This window comes from Pseudochaenichthys georgianus, chromosome 9 (genome assembly GCF_902827115.2).
Source record: "Pseudochaenichthys georgianus chromosome 9, fPseGeo1.2, whole genome shotgun sequence".
NCBI classification, from domain to species: Eukaryota; Metazoa; Chordata; class Actinopteri; order Perciformes; family Channichthyidae; genus Pseudochaenichthys; species Pseudochaenichthys georgianus.
In genome coordinates, this window is record NC_047511.1 from 310,709 (window position 1) to 333,570 (window position 22,862).

Genomic DNA, 22,862 nt, shown 5'->3' on the forward strand with positions numbered 1-22,862 from the left:
CAACAATGCACGTAAGGTCTCTCTCTCGCTCGCTCGGGCCACACATACACACACCCTCCCGGTCCTCCAGATGGCCAGTCGGTGCCTGCCGGTGAGCGTGGAAGTGTGGTCTGCAGCAAGCGGGCGGCAGCATCAGCTTGTAGATGGTATTTTAAACTCGATGCGCTCTGAAACTACGGGGCGGCCGAGGAAAAAAAATACACATGCGTTAATCGCGTTAAAATAATTAGTCGCGTTAATTTTTTTTTGCGTTACCGCGTTATTAACACGTTAAATTGACAGCCCTAATATATATATATATATATATTATATTATTATCGGTTATCGGTATCGGTCTTGAGAAGCAGGAAGTTATCGGTATCGGTTTCAAAAAAACAATATCGTGCATCCCTAATAATAATATCTCGACGTCTATAGTTGTAGTGTTGAAATCAGTCGGTTTCGCTACTAAATTCACCTCTATAGTAAATGGTATATTAGCCACATGCTAAATGCTAACCGGAGATGAAGGAGTTTCAGAATAAAAGCTTAACAACTGGTTGTTCACAAGAACTTCTGGTTTTTCAGTATAAAACAGCATTTAAACTGACGGTATATTTAAGGTACTTTATGCCATCAAAACATTGATTTTAATTTCTAACAAGTCCAATTCAAATCCCCCGTGTTCCGCCACCTGCTGCACCTTTTAATTCTCCATTGTCCATTGTGATACTGCACTTTATGTACTTACTTTTCAAAGGCTTGTAAGCTACAGTTTGCACTGTTTCAATAAATGAAACTAATTTTCTCACCACATCTTTTGATTCATTTTGTCCAGCATTTGCAAGCTGTAGACTCTCTGTCAGAGCCATATATTGAATAATTGATGCTTTCAGTTTTCAGTTGAATTAATTCAATGGAACACTCACAAGATGTCACCAAAATCACACTGTCCCTTTAAAATCTTTCAGAAAATGATATAAGTGTATCGAATTATGTCGAATCGTATCGAATCGTATCGTTGGCTGAATATCGTGATATATATCGTATTGTAGGGGTCGACCGATTATCGGCCAGGCCGATTATCGGGGCCGATATTCCTCATTTGACCGATTATCGGTATCGGCCTTTTTTTTATAAAATTGCCGATAACACTTTGGCTCTGATGCGGCCGTTTCTCTGTCTGCAGTCACCACTCTCTGTACATGAGCAATGTCCCGCCCACAGCGCTATCTGATAGGCTATTACTGAAGTGTCAATCAACACTGAAGATTTTCCGGGCGGGAGCCAGCCATAGAGGCGGGACCTTCTCAGATTACAGGCAGGTGCGAAGAACGGAGACACAGACAGACAAGCAGCAGCGCTGAGCGGCAGAGCCATACATGTGTTTCGAAGGTAAATCAGTTGAAAGCCGAAGTTCAATAAACATCCCTATCCCCTATGCTGAAGTTGCAAAAACAGCACGATCTATTGATCCAATTCTATCAGCTTCCCAGTTACACAGAGTTGGGGACTGTGGATCCTGAAGAAATAAATGTAACCTTTAGACAATTCTATGAAACTTTATACTTCTCAGAATATCCGCCTAATTCGGACACTCAAACTTTATTTTTGGATCATTTAAAATTCCCAAGTGTTTCAAATGAAGAAAAAATCAATCTGGATTCTGATTTGTCAACGGAGGAAATTATAGAAGCAATTGATGCCATGAATGCCGGCAAAGCAGCTGGTCCTGATGGATTACCAATCGATATTTATAAGAAATTAACTAACTAAAGGAAACTTCTAACTCCAATTATAGAAATAATTCAGGAATCCTATACAAACGGGTAACTCCCTCCCTCATTGAGAGGTGCCATGATCATTTTAATTTTAAAACCAAACAAACCAGCCCATAAATGCCAATCTTTCCGTCCAATCTCACTTCTAAATTCGGACATAAAAATTCTCTGCAAAGTATTAGCACGTAGATTGGAGTCTGTTCTCACTGTTATTATAAATATGGATCAAAATGGATTTGTTAAAGGGAGACGAGGCTTTCATAACGTACAGACAGTGTTAAATATACTTCACGAGAGGAAAGCTGCGCCAGACACTGCTCTGCTATCAGTCGATGCCGAAAAGGTGTTTGATAGAATAGAATGGCCTTTTCTATTTGCAATACTAGACCGTTTTGGATTTGGGACTGCTTTCTGTAATTGGGTAAGGTTATTGTACACTCAACCCACAGCTGAAATTCTGACTAACAATGTTATTTCTCAACCATTTAATATTAATAGGGGGGTCAGACAGGGGTGCCCTTTGTCACCCCTCCTATTTACACTCGCCATAGAACCCTTCGCCATAGCAGTCGTCCTGACACAAGAATATTTCAGGTGTCAGGTTGGGAGAGCTAGAACATCGCATAGCTCTTTTCGCGGATGACGTCCTTTTGTTCCTCACAGATTTAGCTAATTCAATTCCAGCTTTACTAAATGTAACTAAGACGTTTGGATTATTTGCAGTTTATAAGGTGAATAATGCAAAATCCTCCATCATTTTATTGAATGGAAAAGAAAGATGCAATCCTATGGACCATGTGTCCTCATTCAACTCAGATTATTTTACAGGTATACATATAGTGCCTGATGTGGGAAAAATTGTAAAAACCAATTATGATCCTGCTCTTGAATCAATTTATCAACTGGAAAGATTGTCTAATATGCCAATTTCTTTAATAGGGCGAATAAATATACTGAAAATGAATATCCTTCCAAAACTATTGTACCTGTTTCAAAACATACCTTTACCCTTGCCACTATCGCATTTCACTAAATTGAGGAAAACATGTTCGAATTTCATTTGGAACTAGATGTTACGGGTCCCAAAAGCTTGGGTACCACAGCAACAATAAATGATATCTGTAGAAAACAGAAAAGTGCAGCAGCAAGAATTAGACACAGGATCCGATTGATCGTCTGGATTGCTTCTTATTCAAAATTCAAAGTACACAGTTACATTCAAATAGCTGTACTCAGGGGCGGCGCCAGGGGGTATCTAGGAGTTGCGATAGCAACTCCAACAATTGGCCTAGCAACGGCTTAGCAACCCCATTGTTTTGATATGAAAATGTATCATATTTATACACATTCTCGCAGCCCGCGAGAATGTGTATAAATATGATACATTTTCGCGGGATCTATCAGGGGCGGGTCGTTGTAATTTACTGCGTGAACTGTTACTTGGCTAATTCTCAGTAGATCGAAAATGGAAACATTTCTCACAGTCACAAGTTAGCGTAAACGGACGCGTTCTCCAACGGAGCCGGTCCAGCTGGACAACCCTGCTATCCACAAGGATCCCGATGTGCACTATGAAAACCGGGAGGATTGGGACCACGAAGAACAGGTGCCCCCGCCAACTGACCCGCTGCACCCGCAGCAGCAGGACCAGCTAGCTGCTACCACGAGCTGCAGTGGAACTAGCGCTGCTCCTCTTGATCCACTGCCCTCATTTCCTCCACCCTGCTCTCTGCAGAGCTCCACTCCAGAATATACAAATTCTGCTAGTCCGTGATTCTCAGACACAGCGTCTCACCCTTTGAGCATCTCGGCAGAAAGGAGCAGTCACTCCTCTCAGTTACAAATGGTCATTTTAAAGGAATCAAGAATGTGTTGTATTTTCCGACATGGCGCATTGTTCGAGGCGTGCTGACAGTGAGATCTAACACGGGGAATTGTGAATGAGGAGAAGAGAACTGAGAATGAGGAGGAGGAGGAGGAGGAGGAGGAGGAGGAGGACAGAATGAGGCCAGAGAGGAGGAAAAGTGCGTTATTTAGGCAATGTTGTAGGTGGGAGTTAGGAAGAGACCGCCCCTTCCAGGTGTGTATGTGTGTGCGTTGTCCGGTGTGTGTTACGTGAAAGTCATGAGTGTTACACTATTGATTGGTTCTGTAAATAAAGAGAACATTTTCGACATTGAAGGCTTGAGTGATCTTGAATAGCGGTGAACGCTACAATATGAACAGGCTCGTGCTTGGCCCACTGGTATTGTTTGTTTATTTTGAAAATTAACTAGCAACGCCGTGCTGTCATATAGCAACTGCTAAGCTACTGCAGCAAAAAAATCCTGGCGCCGCCCATGGCTGACAAACATATCACATTTCTCCATTTAAGTTATCCGTCTGTCACAGTCAATTACTATATCTCAAGGAGAAATTCAACAACAAACAATATAAACACATAACGCTCTCAAATAATACTTTCTATCAATATATCTATCTTTACCAAATATAACATATTATGGAGCTCACATAAATACACTGTCAGTGTTAATAAACAAAAAACAAGGCAATGTGCCTGCAAGACTGCACTCAGGTGAACAAAACAGATTATCCATGCGCAGCAGCTAACCTGCCTGCGAGCCTTCGCTCAGGTCACCTTTATACACGGTGTGGCTGAAGCCCGCGAAAATGGCATCTATAGTTGCCGGCAGTTTAGTATTTTTAAAATACCGTTACTATGTCAAACATGCTCAAAACTTTCTGACACACTCTCTTAAACATCTCTAACATTATTTCTCATTTACACAAGTTAACATCGATCATTTTGATCATGTACTGACCTGTAGAAAACAGAAAAGTGCAGCAGCAAGAATTAGACACAGGATCCGATTGATCCTCTGGATTGCTTCTGAGAAGGGGGCGGAAGTGTCCCCCCTAAGATAACCCAGGCGTCACCGCTCACCTGCCAAAGGTTCCACCTTGGCGCTACTTACTATTACTGTTTCTCAAACAGTACAGATAAACCATAAAATGATATGAATGTCACCAAAATAAATACAGATAATGTTGAGCTTTTCAAAACAATAAATTCACTGTTTAGAAAAAATAAATAAAAGTAAATACACAAATAATGGTACCATTTTTGGGGTGTACCACACAGAGAATGCAATTCCTGAAGAAATTGCTAGTGGGAATGCTTTATGCTGAAAATCTGACGCTAAACTGCTATGCTGAAATGTAATGTGTAAGAAGAAAGTGAAGAATTGAGATTGAAATGATACATGAACACTGGGGGCTTGAATGTGTGATGAGAGAAGAAAAGAAAGTAAAAAGGCTTGGAAAAGCAGCAGAATATTCGAACTGCAAACTTCTGAACTAACTTGATGGCGAATGATCTGTCGCCATACCAACGGAATTTGATGACATCCCATAATACGCTTAGATGCGTTGATGGCTGCATCGTTAACAAACATGTGACGTTTTCGGGCGTTTGGAGCAGTTTCACTGAAGTTATGAGAAAACTGTTTCATGGCGAGCATTTTGTTGCCATGGCAACGGCATTTGAAGAAATCTCAAAACTGTCCCGTAGATGTCTTCACGGCTGGACTGTTAGCACAAATGTGAAGTTTGAGCACTTTTTGAACATTTTCATAGGAGTTATAGCGACATCGTCTTTTATGGCGAGGGTTTCCATTGAAACGGCATATGGTGAGATCTCAGATTTGGCGTAGAGCTGTTGAGGCATGGACTGGTGATATACAAGTGAAGATTGGGGGACGATTGGACCGTGTCGATTGGACTTACAGCGACATCCTGTTTCATGGTGACATCCTGTTTCATGGCGCCATGGCAACGGCATTTGATGACACCCCATAATATGCTTAGATGCGTTGATGGCTGCATCGTTACCAAACCTGTGAAGTGTTGGGCTGTTTGGATTGTTTTCACTGAAGTTATGAGAAAACCGTGTTTTATTACATTACTCTCTCTCTCTTCTCTTGATCGCCCTCTCTCTCTTCTCTGCTGCTCTGAGCATGTCAGTTGGAGTGATGACATCATCGTGTTCCATGACACAGGTGTTTCTATTTGAGCTAACGAGGTGTGCAGAGATCACAGGTTTCCATTTTTCTGAATGAGAGATAAACCTCTCACATGTGAACGTTGTTGTGTTCTGATATACTCCTGCCAATAGGGGGCGCCGTGTAACCAGAGTAACCTACAATGTGGAGAGAATAAGTGTATGCCCAGGAGTTGAGGCTGTGGCGGAGGAGAACCATGAACAACAGTAAAGAGCTTAGTACCCGTATCCTCTGTCCCTTGCTTCATTAATGTCTTTTTACTAATACACAACAAATTGGCGACGAGAATGGCCGTGGCTTCTACTCCTTTACCTCCCACCTTTCTTCAGTGTCCGGGAGAACCTACTATGCCATTTGGAACATGGCTAAAAATGTTCGAAAACTACCTGCTAGTGATCGACGTGGAAGGAGCCAAGTGGCCGGATACCCGTATACGTGCTACGCTGCTACACAGCGTGGGAACCGAAGCACAGAGGATTTTCTACACATTGACTGAAACGGGAACTACATACAACCATGCCGTGACTGCACTACTGGCGCATTTCGTGCCGAAGGTAAACGTAATTGCGGAGAGACACAAGTTCCGCCAACGAGCCAAGAGACATGATGAAACAATTGCACAGTACGTCTCTGCGCTACGTGAAATGATCGTTTTGTGTGAATTTGGAAATGCAGAACAGGATATGCTGCGTGATCAGATTGTGGAAAAAGCCTGCAGTGGACGTGAACGCTTGCTGCTAGAAGACAAACTGACCCTGGATAAAGCCATTCAGATTGCAAATCAGGTGGAAACGGCGGTGCGCAACGTGGCCGTGTTCTCCAACAGTGAAGTGCCTGTGAGAGAGATCAGGGCGCCAAAATGGGAACAAAAACTTCCCGCTGCAAGTAAACAAAGGAAAGGTGAGAGAAAGTCTGAGCAAGCACGAAGACGTTACAGATGTGATTCAGATAAACATATGGCCAATTCCACACAATGCCCTGCTACAAACTAAATATGCAAATCCTGTGGAAAAACAGGGCATTTTGCCAAAGTGTGTCGTTCAGAACAAAAACGTGAAGTGAGGGAGGTCGTTATTCCAGAACTGACTGTTTTATTGCTGAATAATACTGCCCCAAAGGAGAAGAAAATAATGTGCACTGTAGATTTGGGACTTTCTCCTGCGAACCAGTCATTTGAGATGATAGTAGATACTGGTTCTTCTGCCTGCTCATGTGTACAGACCTACTTCAGTCACATACCACTGAAACCTACACAGGTTCCTCTAGTCACATACTCAAGACAGAGAATCCCAGTACTAGGGAAACTGCATTTACGTGCATTCCATGACGGAAATACTGCCTCAGCTACCCTTTTCATTGTGAAGTCAGGTTCCATACTGCTGGGCCTGGACCTGGTCATCATGAGAAACAGAGTGGTGTGAAGTCAGAGCAGACAGTCAGAGAGATAACAACCCCACCTGCAACTCCTACTACACCGACACCTACTGCACCTGCACCTGTTAATACAGCTTTACCTATGGGCTGTGTTAGGAACGTTGTACACAAAGTCAAAGTGAAAGATGATGTGAAGCCTGTGCAGCAGAGATTGAGAAGGCTTCCGTTCTCAGTCAGAGATGCTGTTTCTGCAGAGTTAAAGCTTCTTCTTGATGCTGACATCATTGAAAAAATAGATGCCCTTCCCTGGGTATCACTGATCATTGTGATTCAACGAAAGAACTCATCTAAAATAAGGATGTGTACAGACCTCAGGGAGCCTAACAAGGCCGTCATAATGGATTGCTACCCCATTCCACACATGGAGGAGCTCTTCTCAGAACTCAGAGGAGCTAGCATATTCTCAACCCTCGACCTGGCTGATGCATACTACCAGCTTCCACTGCATGAGGACAGCAGAGATCGGACTGCTTTCATCACTCACGAGGGACTCTTCAGGTACAAGCCACTTTGCTATGGGCTAGCATCAGCACCCTCAGCGTTTCAGGAGATGATGTCCATGGTGCTGAAAGATTTACCTGGAGTGCTATCTGGATGATATCATCGTTTACTCCTCATGCCGTGCTGAGCATGACACCCGCCTGAAAGCAGTACTGTACCGACTGCAGGAAGCTGGACTAAGTCTCAACACAGAAAAATGCAAATTCTACCAGGACAAACTAACGTATCTAGGACACAGCATAAGCAAGGAAGGTCTGCTGCCCAACGATGACCACATTGCAGCTATGCGGGATGCTCCATCACCCAGTGATCCAGTGACTCTTAGGTCTTTTCTTGGCCTAACATCGTGGTACTCCAAGTTCATACAGAACTATGCAACTGTGTTGGAACCAATGAGAGATGTGCTACGCAGAGCTACATTCACATGGACTGATGAGGCACTGAGTAGTTTTCAGCAGGTTAAACTACTCATCACAGACAGTTCATCACTTGCTCTTTTTGACCCGTCACTGCCCACCATAGTGTCTACAGATGCCTCAAACTATGGCATAGGTGGGGTGCTGACACAGATACATCCTGACAACACTGAAAGAACAGTGGCATTTGCTTCCCGCTCTCTTAGTCTTGCAGAGAGAAAGTACTCTGTGGTAGAAAAGGAAGCTTTGGCCTGTGTGTGTGCTGCAGAGCGTTGGAGAACCTACTTGTGGGGAACAAAGTTCACCCTAAGGACTGATCACCAAGCTTTGACCACACTCTTGGCTACAAAAGGCATGGGGAGAGCTGGAATGAGAGTAGCACGCTGGTCTGCCAGGCTACTCTGCTTCAACTATGATATTGTCTACAGACCCGGTGCTCAGAACCATGCAGCAGATTGCCTTTCCCGCCTGCCACTGCCACACGGACAGGACTGCACCTCAGACACGGAACCAGAGACGCTTGCTGCTGTCTCTGCCCTGCTGACTGCTGTTCCCTCGTCTGACTTCACAGATGCCTGCACTTCCTGTCCAGAGTTACGTCAGCTACGCAACTACATGACAGACGGGTGGCCAGCTTCATCCAAAGGCCTGCCTGCTAACATGTTGCCGTACTACCAGGTGAGAAATGAACTTTCTGTACATGAACAACTCATCTGAGAGGGAGTCACAGGTTAGTTGTTCCAGTAAAGCTACACTCACACATGGAGTCCTTAGCACACGAGAGCCACCAAGGCATTGCACGCACAAAACAGAGACTCAGAGACTTGTATTGGTGGCCTAAAATGGATGCACTGGTACAATGGGTTATCGCCGCCTGTGTGTCCTGCCAGATGAATGATAAGACAGCTCAAACTAACCCTGCACCTATGACACCAGTCCCTCTGCCTCAGGGGCCATGGCAGAAGCTTGCACTCGACATCGTGGGCCCATTTGAGACTGGTCCGATGGACTGTAATGGCGCATTTCCACTGCAACGGGGTAGCCCCGTTTAAGCGTCCCTAAGCGTCCTCGCTCAGGCCTCGGGCTGCCTCGCTGGCCGTCCAAGGCCGTGGCGCATTTCCATTACAGTTTAGGACCTGGGGTAGCAACGCAGTGTAGGCGGGGCGTCGGCTTTTTGGGCGGAGCGACGCTGGGTAAAACTGCAGTGGCGTCATTTTCAATGCGACACAACTCACAAAACACACACAACAATGGAGGATGTGGAAGTGATCGTTTTCTTGTTTATTGTGAAATCCATGGTGCTGACATGCTGTGCTCTGCATAACGTCTGCGAGAGTCATGGAGAGGACTATGATGATGGGTGGAATGCACCAGCAGCAGAGCCTGGGGTAGCAGTGTCTCAAGGTGTCTTTGATGCGCTACCTGAATACCTACATATGCATTGTATTGCATTCATTGTATTGAACAGAAATACATCTTTTTTTTTTCATATACATGTGTTTGTCAAATGTTTTAAACAAATGTTATCTGAATTGAATATTTAGTAAATATTTGAATTTCAAGCACCAGTAAGTACTGCCCCATAATAAGAATATTTGAGGAAATATCAGATCATGAAAAGAAAATCTTTCTAATAAATTAAGCGAATATCAAAGCTAACTATAAACATAAATACTAAAGTGTACAACACAGCAAAACTATATTCATAAATGCAAGTGTAAAATAGTGTGGACAATTGTAAACATGGATGGAGACTAAAGTATCCACAACATAAAATAATATATTAAATATAACCTCAATCTTTCTTCTAGACATGTTAAAAGCTTGCTTGAATGGGTTATAGGTTTATTTTGTTCTCTCGTCTTTGAAATATATAAGGAATGTGTTGTTTGAGTCTAGTAGAACGAGGGTATTACAATTGAGCAATTTCTACATGTATTATGTATTTATCATGTATTCTTAATACCATTACAAAATAAACATGTAATAATGTTTTAGAGTAGGACCTCAAGCTAGCAAACTCAATTTCTTGCTTTAAATCTCTTAAAAGTAAGGGGCTTTTTCCTAACTGATGGTGTTTGTTATTGCTTTATAAATTCATGTATGTTTATATCTTCTCTAAATCAAGATTATGTGAATCTGATTTTTTTCTGTTGGGTGCCATTCATTATCAACAAGAGATAAGATAAGTCAAAGAAGTACTTTATTGATGGCAGTATAAAAATACAAATGTTGTATCAAAAAGGCATGCCATTAAACAATACAAATACAAAAATGTAAAACTGTATTGCAGCCAGCATAAATATACATTTTAAAGAAAATAAATAAACAAGGAAGTACAAATGTTGCATTTAAAAATTAACTAGATAAAAAATATATAATATGTACAATAACTATTAAGGTTTTTTGAAGTATCACGGAGGAGACGGGCCACGTCGGCTGCCCAGTCATGGTGCCGTTCCTGCTGGGCCCGATCCTCTCCTCCTCGTTTCCTCTTGCCTGGGTGACAATAAGATAATAATTAGCAATAAGGAAAACACACAGGACAGGTACAGGTCACACAAGGATATAAGAATAACATGTATAAACAGAACAACAGTAAGGTGAACTAAAGAAAGTTCTGGCCCTAGATGTTTACAATGATTGTGAAAGTGAATTACATTATGTCCAGCCTGTTGATAATGAATATAAATATATGTATATGATAGGATGTCACACACAACTGTACTAGCTGCTTACTAGCTAAGACTTTACTTGAAACAGAGCATTTCCACACAGTGGTATAGCTTATTTTAATTACTGTTGATGGATGATCCAAGGTTTAAAAAAACACAAACACAATTCCAGTCGTTTTGCCATTTCTATTTCTTACCTAGAACCACACGCTGCGGTGTCGTGATGGCACTCGGTGTTGGTGGTTGAGTCGGTGTCGATTCTTCGGCTGGGGTCCGTTCTGGATTCGATGACGATGTGGACGGAACACTGCCATCAACCGTTGTTCGGGAATGTTCCTCCTCACGAGTCCCAATGTAATCATCTAGAACAGCAAAATGACTTGTTAATTCCACAAACTACTGCAGCACAATACTAAATAGCAACAACAACTATAGAAAAGAAAAACTGAACGTAAACAATGGCACATATGGTGTTAGCAAACAATAGCTCTAGCTAAGGCTATCTGCCTTAGCTAGCTATGTAGCTCTTCGGGGCTCCATAAAAGCATGGGTTGTCGAACATTAATGTAAGGATAAAATAGACTTCTTTGTTAGAAGTGAGCGTACCTTGTAGGGACTCCAGTAAAGCCGTTGCCGTTTTCCCTACATCGCAGGAAAGTCCTCGAAAATCCGCGTTCGGACATCTGTGCAGAGACATCCTGGAACACTTTCACATTTCGTGTTGTTCCGTCGAGCTCCCGCTGGATTTTATCATCCCCAATGAGATTAAGGAACGTCGTCACCTCCTCGGTCGACCACGGTGTGCTTTTCTTCGACGTTGCCATTTTTGTAGCTCCTCCGTTTACAAAATGCTGCAAGCTTGCTTCTAGATCTATATGCGACGCTAGGGATGATCTCGCGCGCGATCTTGTGACGATTCTCTCTGACCAATCAGCAGTCGAGTGTTGACGTCACAGCCCTGGCCTGGTCTGATAGAACCACGATTTTATGGGGCCGGAAAAAGAGGGAAAAAGTACCCGCTAGCCGGTACTAGGCTATATGGAAATGCCACCAAAAACTGGCCTGGCCGCTTGAGGACGGTTAAGGACGCTTAAACGGGGCTACCCGCTGCAGTGGAAATGCGCCATAAGTGTGCTATTACTATTTCTGACTACTATTCAAAATGGCCAGAAGTGTGTTTTGCCCCAAGATGCACTACTGCAACAGCGATCACCTTCATGAGATCAGTGTTCAGCCAAAAAGGGAACCCCGTCTCTGTGGTGACAGATAACGGTCCCCAATTCACATCCTCAGAACTCGCCTCTTTCCTAGAAGAAAGAGACATCCAACACACCAGGACTACAATCTACCATCCAGAAGGACATGGAGCGGTGGAGAGGCTAAATAGCGTGCTGAAGGAAAGCATTCTCACTGCACAGAGAGAGAACGCTCACGTTGCTGAGTTTCTTCAGGTCTACAGAGCTACACCTCACGCCACTACAGGGATATCTCCTTTCCAGCTCATGTATGGAAGAAAAATATGAACCAAACTCTCAATCCTGCCACAGCTTACTGATACTCAGGATCAGGAACTGAGAGACAGAGTGGAAAATAAACAGTGGCACATGAAAACATACACTGACGCCAAAAGAAATGCTAAGATTCCCAAAATACATCTGGGAAGCCTGGTGCGTGTGAGAAACCCGCTGCATGTCAGAAAGGGAAAGCCAAAGTTCAGTGAGCCTCTGAAAGTGACCCAGCAGAAAGGACCTCATATGCGGCTTTCACCACAGCGCTTTTCCCTTTCTAGCTCCGAGCGGGAGCTTTTCTGGTTCAGCTCCGGTTTCCCTTTTCAGCTCCCGCTCTATTCACACCGCCCACTGGCGCCGCAGAGCTGCCCCTGCTGCGTCATGGCGTCACCGTTTACATCGCTGATTTGCTCCCCAATGGAAGCCATTACGGCGCTCACAACAACAACAACAGCGTCGGGTCGATGATCGTGTTGCTTTTAATCACACGAAGCCAGAATAAATTGAATAACGACTTCTCCAACCTTATACTTTTCTCCAGAGTGCCGTGGTTCATTGTTTATTAATGTGTTTCTGCAGCATTTACCGACCGCTGCAGCGCTGCTCTTCCACGGGAGTTTATTCTCCCGTTAGCTCCCGTTAGCTCACACTGCAGCGGCCGCTCTAAAGTATTCACTGTCCGACTCACACAAGCAGCTGATGCATATCCCCAGTTCCCTTTAGCCTAAGTGAATGTGTGTCAGTCTGAATTGACACTGTTTGGTATCACAACGCTGTTATGAAAGTTTCTCTGGTATAAAACGGGTGATGTTGGCATAGCAACCGAAGCTAAACTGACTACTTGCATCCGATAGCTGCAATAATACAAAACAACACGTCTGCCTCTCTCCACAATGATCGATAACAGCGAACGGATGGTCAAAGTAAGGCACAAATAAACAGAACCACACGAAGCCTGGTTAGTGCTGCCTGACTTTATAAAGTGTGTTTATAGGCACTACTGCTTGTAGGCAGGCATGACAGTCGACCCATGTTCAGGGGAGGTGGGTTTAGTTTCCTGCACGCCTCGACGTAAGAGAGACGTAAGCGACGTTGCCTCTTAGCTCCAAAGCTCTTGCCTCTGGACCGACAATTTTTTGGAGCTGGAAATGAAGCGGATTCCGGCGCCGCTGCGGTGTGAACAGGAAAACCCGGCGCTTTTCAGAGCTCCGAGCCGGAGCTGAAAAGGCGCTGGTGTGAAAGGGGCAATAGTTACACGCTGGATAATGGAAACACCTGGGATGCTTCACACCTGTCGGTGCTTCCAGAAACATTCACTCCTCCATCAGAAGAAGTGAGGCCTGCTGAGCCAGGCACAGTGCATGGTGCTCAGAGCAGGAACCAGCGAATCAGAAAGCAGCCTGCTTGGATTGAGGACTATGTCACTTAAACTGTGGTTGAATTAATGTTTGAAAATGTTCTGCATATTGTGATATGTGAAGTTATTATTATTACAGATGGTTACTACAGAAGTGTCTGTTTAAAATGCTAATGTTATGCATACTGTTCAAGTGGAGAATAACTATTTTAAGAAGGGGGGAAATGTTGTGTTCTGATATACTCCTGCCAATAGGGGGCGCCGTGTAACCAGAGTAACCTACAATGTGGAGAGAATAAGTGTATGCCCGCGAGTTGATGCTGTGGCGGAGGAGAAGCATGAACAACAGTAAAGAGCTTAGTAACCGTATCCTCTGTCCCTTGCTTCATTAATGTCTTTTTACTAATACACAACAAACGTTTGTGGAAGAACCGTAAAAGATATCTGTGAAATTTCAAAACGTGAAGCATGTCAAGGAAGTTGAGTATCTGAAGTGTACTTTTTGTGTACTTTCGGGTTAATAATGTGGCCTTTTTGGCAGTTTAACTAAAGGTGTGCAGCTGCTGCCGTGAGGAAATATCTGCCTGAAATTACAATGGTGTTCAATGGAGGAATGTTGAACGTTTTTGTCACTTCATGTCCTCAAGAGGCATTTTGTGTAATTATTTTTGCTTAATTATTTGTCATTTTTCAGATGTTTTCCTACGTTTGTCATGATACATTATGTCTCAGGAATGTAGGGTTTGGGGATTATGGCAATTTAAAAAAAATATATGAAGGCACATTTCAAGATTTCCTACCCTCTAGCTGTGACATCAGTTAAAATGTGAAGAAAACCTCTTTACCAAGGTCTGAACAATGTTTAGTATCTCTAAAAGTAAGAATCAGATTTAAAAGTTGTTTGACACGAATAATGTCAGAAAGATGTGTAACATTTTAAAGTTGGAATGAGGTTTCTGAGTGAAAGTATGAATGAACAGTTATGTAATAAAACACAATTTAAACCAGGAAGAATGGACCATCATTGGGCAACGAAAGGTCTAACAAAAATAGGAGATATGTTTCAAGATGAAACGTTGATGTCATTTGAACAGTTGCGTACTAAATGTGGTCTTTCAAATGCAGTTTTTATAAATACTTACAGGTACGAAGCTTTATAACTGCATCAGTTATTAACTCCCCCACCACTTTCTGAACTGGAACGATTGATCTCTGATAATCGTCATGGGAAAAGGCTTATTTCAGTGCTATATGACTTGTTGGTTTTGAACTCCAATGAATCCTCTACCGACCGGCTTAACGCCTGGAAGCAGGGGCGGACTGGCCATCGGGACGTTCGGGACGAATCCCGATGGGCCGGTACTGAAGTGGGCCGGTCGGACGATGTGGGCCGCCCGGTAACCGGCAGGGCTCGATATTAAATGGCCCGCTGGCCCGGAAGCACTATTTAGACACCCCGGGCCAGCATAACGTACTTTCCACTTGCCCGCTCGGGCCACTAAAAATATTGCTTTCAAAATATTGTCCTGTGGTATTGGTATTTTGACTAGCAATTTAGTTAAATTGTTTCGTTTATCAACGCTACAACATAGCGTTCCGTGAGTCGGTTGTCGTTGTTGGGTGAAAAGCAAACAGCTGTTTGCTGCGGAGTGCAGTGCGAGCAGGCTCCCGTGAGCGGCAGCGCGCTTCTTCACTATTTCGCCAAAATGTTTTTAATACCAGCGGTAACCGGCCAAGCGTGTGACAGGGATCATGAGAAGAAGAGGGAGAGAAAGTTTCAGCTTGATCGATGGAGTTGGCTTCTAGTGGTGCAGTGACGCGTCCTAAAACCCTTTTATAATCTATCGATTAGATTTATGATTCGAACATTATAAAAGTAGGGTTGACATCAGTGGCGTAGTCAGGAATTATTGTGTGGGTGGGCCTGGAGAAATGTAGGTGGGCCAGGGGGAGACATATTAAGCGTGGGGTCTGAGCTGAAACTTCATTAATGATTTTTTAATGCACTAATAGAACATAAGCATAAATTAGCAGTGAAAACAAAAAACATAGGCACGGCGGCCTCAGAATGTGTGTAAAACTGACATCCACATAGGGATGGGTATCGTTAAGGCTTTAACGGTACTACTACTTTTATCGATAGCGCTTATGCTTATGCTCCAGGTTCGGTACCAACCACATCATAAAGTACGCGGACGATACAGCAGTGGTGGGACTCATCAGGGACAACAAGGAACAGGCCTACAGGGAGGAGGTGAAACATCTGACAGACTGGTGTAACACCAACAACCTGATCCTGAATGTCGATAAAACAAAAGAGATCATTGTCGACTTCAGGAACAAAAAGCACCGTCACCCACCACTCCACATCAACGGCACAGCAGTGAAGACTACAGCCAGCACCAAGTTCCTGGGGTGCATATCACGAGCAGTCTGACCTGGTCCACTCACACTACATCACAATTTAAGAAGGCACAGCAGCGCCTACACTTCCTGCACAGCTCCCCCCTCCCATCCTCACCACGTTCTACAGAGGAACCATAGAGAGCGTGCTGACCAGCGGCATCTCCATCTGGTCGAGAGACTGCAACGCCAAAGACTGGAAGTCTCTGCAGAGAGTGGTCAGGACAGCAGAGAAGATCATCGGAGTTTCTCTACCTCCCATCAGAGACTCACAAACGCTGCCTGACAAAAGCCCAGAACATTTTTAAAGACCCCACTCATCCTCACATGCTCTGTTCTCCCTGCTGCCCTCCGGCAAGAGGTTCCACAGCATTAAGAGCAGAACAGCAGATTCTGCAATACCTTTTCCCCCAAGCCATCAGACTGCTGAACAGCAAGCAGACCAGTAACATAAAGATTACATTGCGCTGTGTAAAGAGCACATATGTGTTATATAGTATGTCTATTTTATTTATATGTATAGTAAGTCTTTATATTTTAAATGCACACTTTATCTTTAATTTTATCAGCACCACGTCACTATTATATATTTATATGTACAATTTTAGCAAGTTTTTATATTGTCCTGTTCCTGTAAGCCAGTACAACGAAATTTCGTTGTAATAGTACACTCTGTGTCTCGTTGAAATGACAATAAAGTATGTCTATCTATGTCTTATCGATCCGGTCCTTTAACATTACTTTTATCGGTTCTTTTGGAGAAAAAAATAAGGTCAACTAACTAAACAAATTGTGAACAAAACTAACATTGCTTTTTATTTAAATTAAATACATAATATTTCACATCAAAAGAAACAAAAATGTTTTAACAAATCGTATTAAATAATGTGATGACAGAACTGTAAACAGAATAGCTGAAACTTTAACAAACTAAATAACTCAGTTACCTCTAATCATAACCCATGTTTGTATAATGTAGTTAACTCCGTGTGTTGCTGCTAGCATACAGAACACCTGACGTGGAAACGTTACTCGTGGATGGAGCTACAGAGCTGCTAGAAAGACAGTGGAACCCGGTGCGTCTGGATGTGGAGCACTTTTGCTAAATGTTTAGACACATTGCTGGTGTTACCGCCCTTACATGCTAAACTCTTATTCCACTTTTGGTAACGAGTATTGTCCCCATCGACACGGCTATAGTTTAACCACAGCTCGGAGCGCGTTCTCTCCGCCATCTCCTCCGTGTGTGTGTTGCTGCATGTAGCGGCTGCGTGTGTGTAAACTGCCCCGCCCCCTCGCACACAGACGGGGGATATATCTCTTAAACGGAGTTGGCGACACTTAAACTGCAATGTAATGTTTGTGTAGCAATAATACATACAACATATATCGGGGGCACAGGTTGTTTATCCTTGACAGTCGCACAGTGGGCACCACTGAGTGTTTTCATATTCAGCAAATGTGTACACGCTAAACTGCAGACCTCAAGAAGAAATAATACTTTCATTCACTCACGGCAAAAGTTACTTTACTTACTATAAAAACTCACGGTAAAAAAATGCACTCCCTATTCCATTGTCATGAAGGTGGAATCTAACTATATCCAGAATAAATTGTATTGGATCCAGGCTAGATGCTGTAAAGTTGGGCATTTTAACATGGGGGTCTATGGGAATTGCTCCTTTTTGCATCCATCCCCTGTCGGCCACTAGATGAACTGCAGTTTGTGGCACTTCCTTCTGGGCTTCCCGGCTCTGCGCTATGAAGCGCTGATTGGCTGTGGGTGGGCCAGACGTGCATGTGGGTAGGCCCAGGCCCACCCGGGCCCACCCACAGCTACGCAGCTGGTTGACATGTGGAGATTATCCGGCTGAACAAAACGTGCATTTATCAAACAGGTTTGTTTTCCACAGACCTTATTTCCAGCTATTTTCCAAAACCCTTGTCGAGGGAACCAGCAGCTTACTTCCTGGTTTTAGGACGCGTCACTGCTGCACATCTCAATATGATGCCAATATAAACAAGGTCTTCTGTCGGCTCTGTACATCAATGCCGACCTATGCTGACAAGTAAGTGAAGAGTAGACAATATAAAGGTATTGGCGAAATGTCCCAGCAGTTTAGGATAATGAAGGATCTAATCTATAGCCATTACATGTCTAACTCCTAATGACAGGAATGCAGAAAGTGCATTATACAAATAATAATCTCATAATAATAGCAGACATTTTTTAACAATGACCACAATATCATTATTTTAATAAACCAAATATGAACAATTGAGGAAAATGAGGAAGAACTGATGATTCAAATGTTGTAGTAGGCCTACAAGTAGTAATGTAGTTAGTGCATAAATTACTATTGCAACAAATGTGTTAATTTTCTTCATTATTAGTCGATTTGTTTTTGGACGAATGCTCCGGGCCAGTTGTTACAATGGTGGGGCCAGTGATAATACAAGTCAATTTTACCCTTAATGTCTACCTCTGCGGTAAGTCACTAGCACATCCCCCCCCGTCGACAATTTACTAGCGGTATTTACTTGCGGCACCGCGTGGGCCGGCGGTACCGAAGTGGGCCGGTCGAGAGTCCCGGGCTGATTTGTAGTCCCAGTCCGCCCCTGCCTGGAAGGGAGATATACAGGAGGATATTTCCTTGGATGACGGGGGTGTGATATGTACTGAGGCACATAGGCAAACTGAGAATACCAGATTAAGATTGCTACAACACAACTGGCTGATGCTCACGTACATAACACCTGTGAGATTACATCAGTTTAATAATAACATTCCAGATATATGTGAACAGTCTAAAGGGACACTTTTCCACTGCATGTGGGAGTGCAAAGAGATTGCAACTTTCTGGTGCGAGATCTCACACATAACTCACAAAATGCTAGATGTTAAGATACCTCTTGATCCTAAATGGTTTATTTTGGGACTTTACCCCTCCACCCCAGTCACAACAAAGAATGTCATAAACATGTGTTTACTCCAAGCAAAACGCTCGATTGCCTTGTCATGGAAGAACACTCAGAGGCCACAGGTGGGCCAATGGCTGAAGGAAATGAGTAATTGCTGTTCTATGGAGAAGATAACGTATATTCTGAAAAAGACAAATGAAACCTATGATAGGGTTTGGGGCCCGTTTACTCAACTGTTAGGTGATGTTAATGTGTCAAACATGCTAAGAAATAACAATGGGAATCCATGAGAGCGATCTGGTTGAATGGAAAAGTAAAGTACTTCTTAAACTGTTGTGACTAAGTACACTTATTAAGATAATGTTGCTACTGCCCAATTTTACTTTATTTTTAAATTTAATTCCATTAAAGGTGGGGTAGGTAAGTTTCAGAAACCGGCTCGAGATACACTTTGTCACGGATGAGTGAAGGAAGCAGGACCCAAATGCAGATAACTTTTGAGAAACCCTTTATTCCAAGGATAAAGGATAAAGGATAAATGACAAATACAGAACAGAACACTCTCCGGTGAACTCCGTCACCAACAAACAATGACCCAACACTGAACACAGACAGAGACAAGACTAAATACAAGAAGGGGTAATCATGACAACGAGAAACAGCCGGGCAGGGGAGGAGAAACACAAGGACAACAGGTGAACACAATCGGGTAATCAGGGAGGGAAACAGACAGAAAGCAGACAGGCAGGAAACGGGGGTGAACACTTAACACAATAAGACAGGAAACCCAAAGACAAGAAAAACACCAACACAGACAAAACTACAAGCGTGACATAACATGTGAATTGTGACACACTTGTTATATTCCATGGAATGCTCTTAACATCCCGATGGCAATGAATATCTGAAGTGCTTTGACAACAAATCCATAAAAATGTTTCATCTGTAGAAGCCGTAATACTGTAAAAAGTACAACCTGATTGGATGGCCTACCTGCCTGTCAGCCTTCCATCGGGGCACAAACTTATCTCGTGCCCTCATTGGTCATGTGCGCGTTCGTGTGTGTTGGAGGAGGGGCTCTATAAGGAAGTGGCAGATTTTCTCCGGTTGTGTATTTTCAAATTCTAGCGATCTCGAGCCGGTTTCTCAAACTTACCTACCGATGTTCAGGCGGGTCAGAGAGTTGGCCAGACGGCCGTAGCACACAGCGGACACCAGGAGAGGGAGTAGAAACCCAAAGATGAACAGGACGAAGTTAATGACAAAGTAGGCGTGTGATAGGCTTCTCTGATGGATGGTGAGGCATTGAAGGGACCTGCCCTCTTTACTTTGAGGAAGCATCAAAGCGAAGATGAGAGACTGGAGGAGCAGCAGAGACCAAACCCCTTCTGTTTCATACAGGAGCCTCTGTTGAAGTGCACCACGGCCGCATAGCGGTGGATGCTGATAAGAGTGAGGAAGATGGTGCCGCCGTAGAAATGGGAACTCAGCAGAGCGATCTTGACTTGGCACAGGAAGCGACCAAAAGGCCAGTGGCTCCCCATGGCAAAGTAGAACAGAACACCCAGAGGCTGAAGGTGTTGAGGAGGAAGCCCAGGAAGAAGACGAGGCACAGGAGCACAGTGATAGCCACGTGCTGGGCCCCCCACACAAGACCCAGAGTCATTGCTGCTGTTCCCAAACTGTGATGAAAGCTCCAGAGGCTTCATCTTCTCAAACACCTTCTGCTATTTCACCTGTGGCAGAAGAACAGACGTGCATTTCATTCGCATATATTACAAAGTTTAGTTTGAAATATTCAATCAGATATAAAATATCATGAAATGCAATGACATGAGGGTCCGGATGTCTGGTCTACACAGTGCAGTACTCTTTCTGCATAGAACTGTTGCTAATAAAGAGATGTAAAGAGGTGTTTCATTAAACACTCCATAATAGTGAATAATGAAAAACAATGAGAAGAAACTCAATTCGTCAACATGTAATCTTTACTTTTCAATAACAATAATTAACATTATAATACCTATATTTTCAGCAAGATTATTTTGGGCTGAACATTCCATTGGCAGTGTTTTGTGATCAGTCCACCAATGAAGGAAACACTTTTTTCTGATGTAAACACACAAGGTGTTTAAATTGTAACTCAACAGACAATGATCCCCTAAATCAGCCTCTTCCTTCAGCTTTAAGGATCAAATCAAATTTTATTTATATAGCACATTTATAAACGATGTTTGGTCGAGCCAAAGTGCTGTACATATAATAAAATTAGCCTACAGTCGAGACACTTTACAGCAAATACAACAACACAGATTGTTCAGAATATCAGTATGAGAAAAACAACACCCTTTATCCTTAGACCCTCTGTCCTCAGACCCTCTGTCCTCAGACCCTCTATCCTTAGACCCTCTGTCCTCAGACCCTCTGTCCTTAGACCCTCTGTCCTTAGACCCTCTATCCTTAGACCCTCTGTCCTGAGACCCTCTGTCCTCAGACCCTCTGTCCTTAGACCCTCACATCGTACAAGGAAACACTTCCAGAGAAAACCCACAGTTTAAAGTAGGGATGCACGATAATTATCGGCCCGATAATTATCGGTCCGATATTAGGAATTATGACGTCATCCCGATAAACCCGATAACAGTATTAATAGCCCCGATAATATACAATATATTTTTTGGGTAAAAAAAAGAAAAAAGTACTGCGGTGTGGGTGGATTGGGATGAGGGGCGCTTGTTTTTCACTCGGCTCCTCCCGTTTTGCCAGTACTGTGGTATTAGTGGTTTAGGAAGAGGGGAGTTCTTCACAAATCCAGCGCTCCCTAATACTTCGAACCTGATCAGTCACCTGAAACATCGCCATCGCTACGATGGTGTGTTAAAAGCGTACGAAGACAATAATACAATACAAAGTGTGTGTGTGTGTCTGCGCGCGCGCGTTGGAGCTATGTGCAACTCAAGGCATATGCTCGAACCGGAGCTTCCTGGACGCTGCAATCATGTTGCTGAGTGTGCTGACTTTTCTGTCCCGCTGTCTGCTTCCTGCATCAAGTCAAGTGCTCGGCGCAGTTGTGGCGAAATGTCGCTCCTCTGTTTTCATTTAAACAGCTCCTTATATCCGTTAGCGCAGCTAGCTAGCACCAGATGCTAACAACAACAATGCACGTAAGGTCTCTCTCTCGCTCGCTCGGGCCACACACACACACACACACACCCTCCCGGTCCTCCAGATGGCCAGTCGGTGCCTGCCGGTGAGCGTGGAAGTGTGGTCTGCCACAAGCGGGCGGCAGGAGCGGGGCTGTCAGCATCAGCTTGTAGATGGTATTTTAAACTCGATGCGCTCTGAAACTACGGGGCGGCCAAGGTAAAAAAATACACATGCCTTAATCGCGTTAAAATAATTAGTGGCGTAATTTTAATTTTTATTATCGGTATCGGTCTTGAGAAGCAGGAAGTTATCGGTATCGGTTTCAAAAAACCAATATCGTGCATCCCTAGTTTAAAGGGAAAAATGGGAGAAAGCTCAGGGAGAGCAGCAGAGGAGGGATCCCTCTCCCAGGACGGACAGACGTGCAATAGATGCCGTGTGTAAATTGAAAAGATAATACATTTGCAACATAGGTAGTCCAAATGTTTGGAAATGCATGTGTCTGTAATAGGAAGATGAATCCACGAGGATGTCAGCTACAATCCTGTGGAAGCCATCAGGGAAGCAGCATGACGAGACCCAAGGCAGGACCGCAGAGACAGGTTCAGCCACGACCCGAAGTCCACGACTTAATCCAGAACTCGGGATAGAGGATCCAAGACACAGGACTACAGCAAG

At 43.7% G+C, this 22,862-nt stretch overlaps 1 protein-coding gene across 1 annotated transcript; it reads right to left on the minus strand.

Annotated features, from left to right (window-relative positions):
• Nucleotides 1-20,189: 20,189 nt before the first annotated feature.
• Nucleotides 20,190-20,746, minus strand: LOC117452131 (P2Y purinoceptor 1). Its single transcript, XM_034090612.1, is given in 4 exon segments — nucleotides 20,190-20,425; nucleotides 20,428-20,592; nucleotides 20,595-20,680; nucleotides 20,682-20,746. Coding segments are annotated over 4 exon segments (552 nt in total).
• Nucleotides 20,747-22,862: the final 2,116 nt, after the last annotated feature.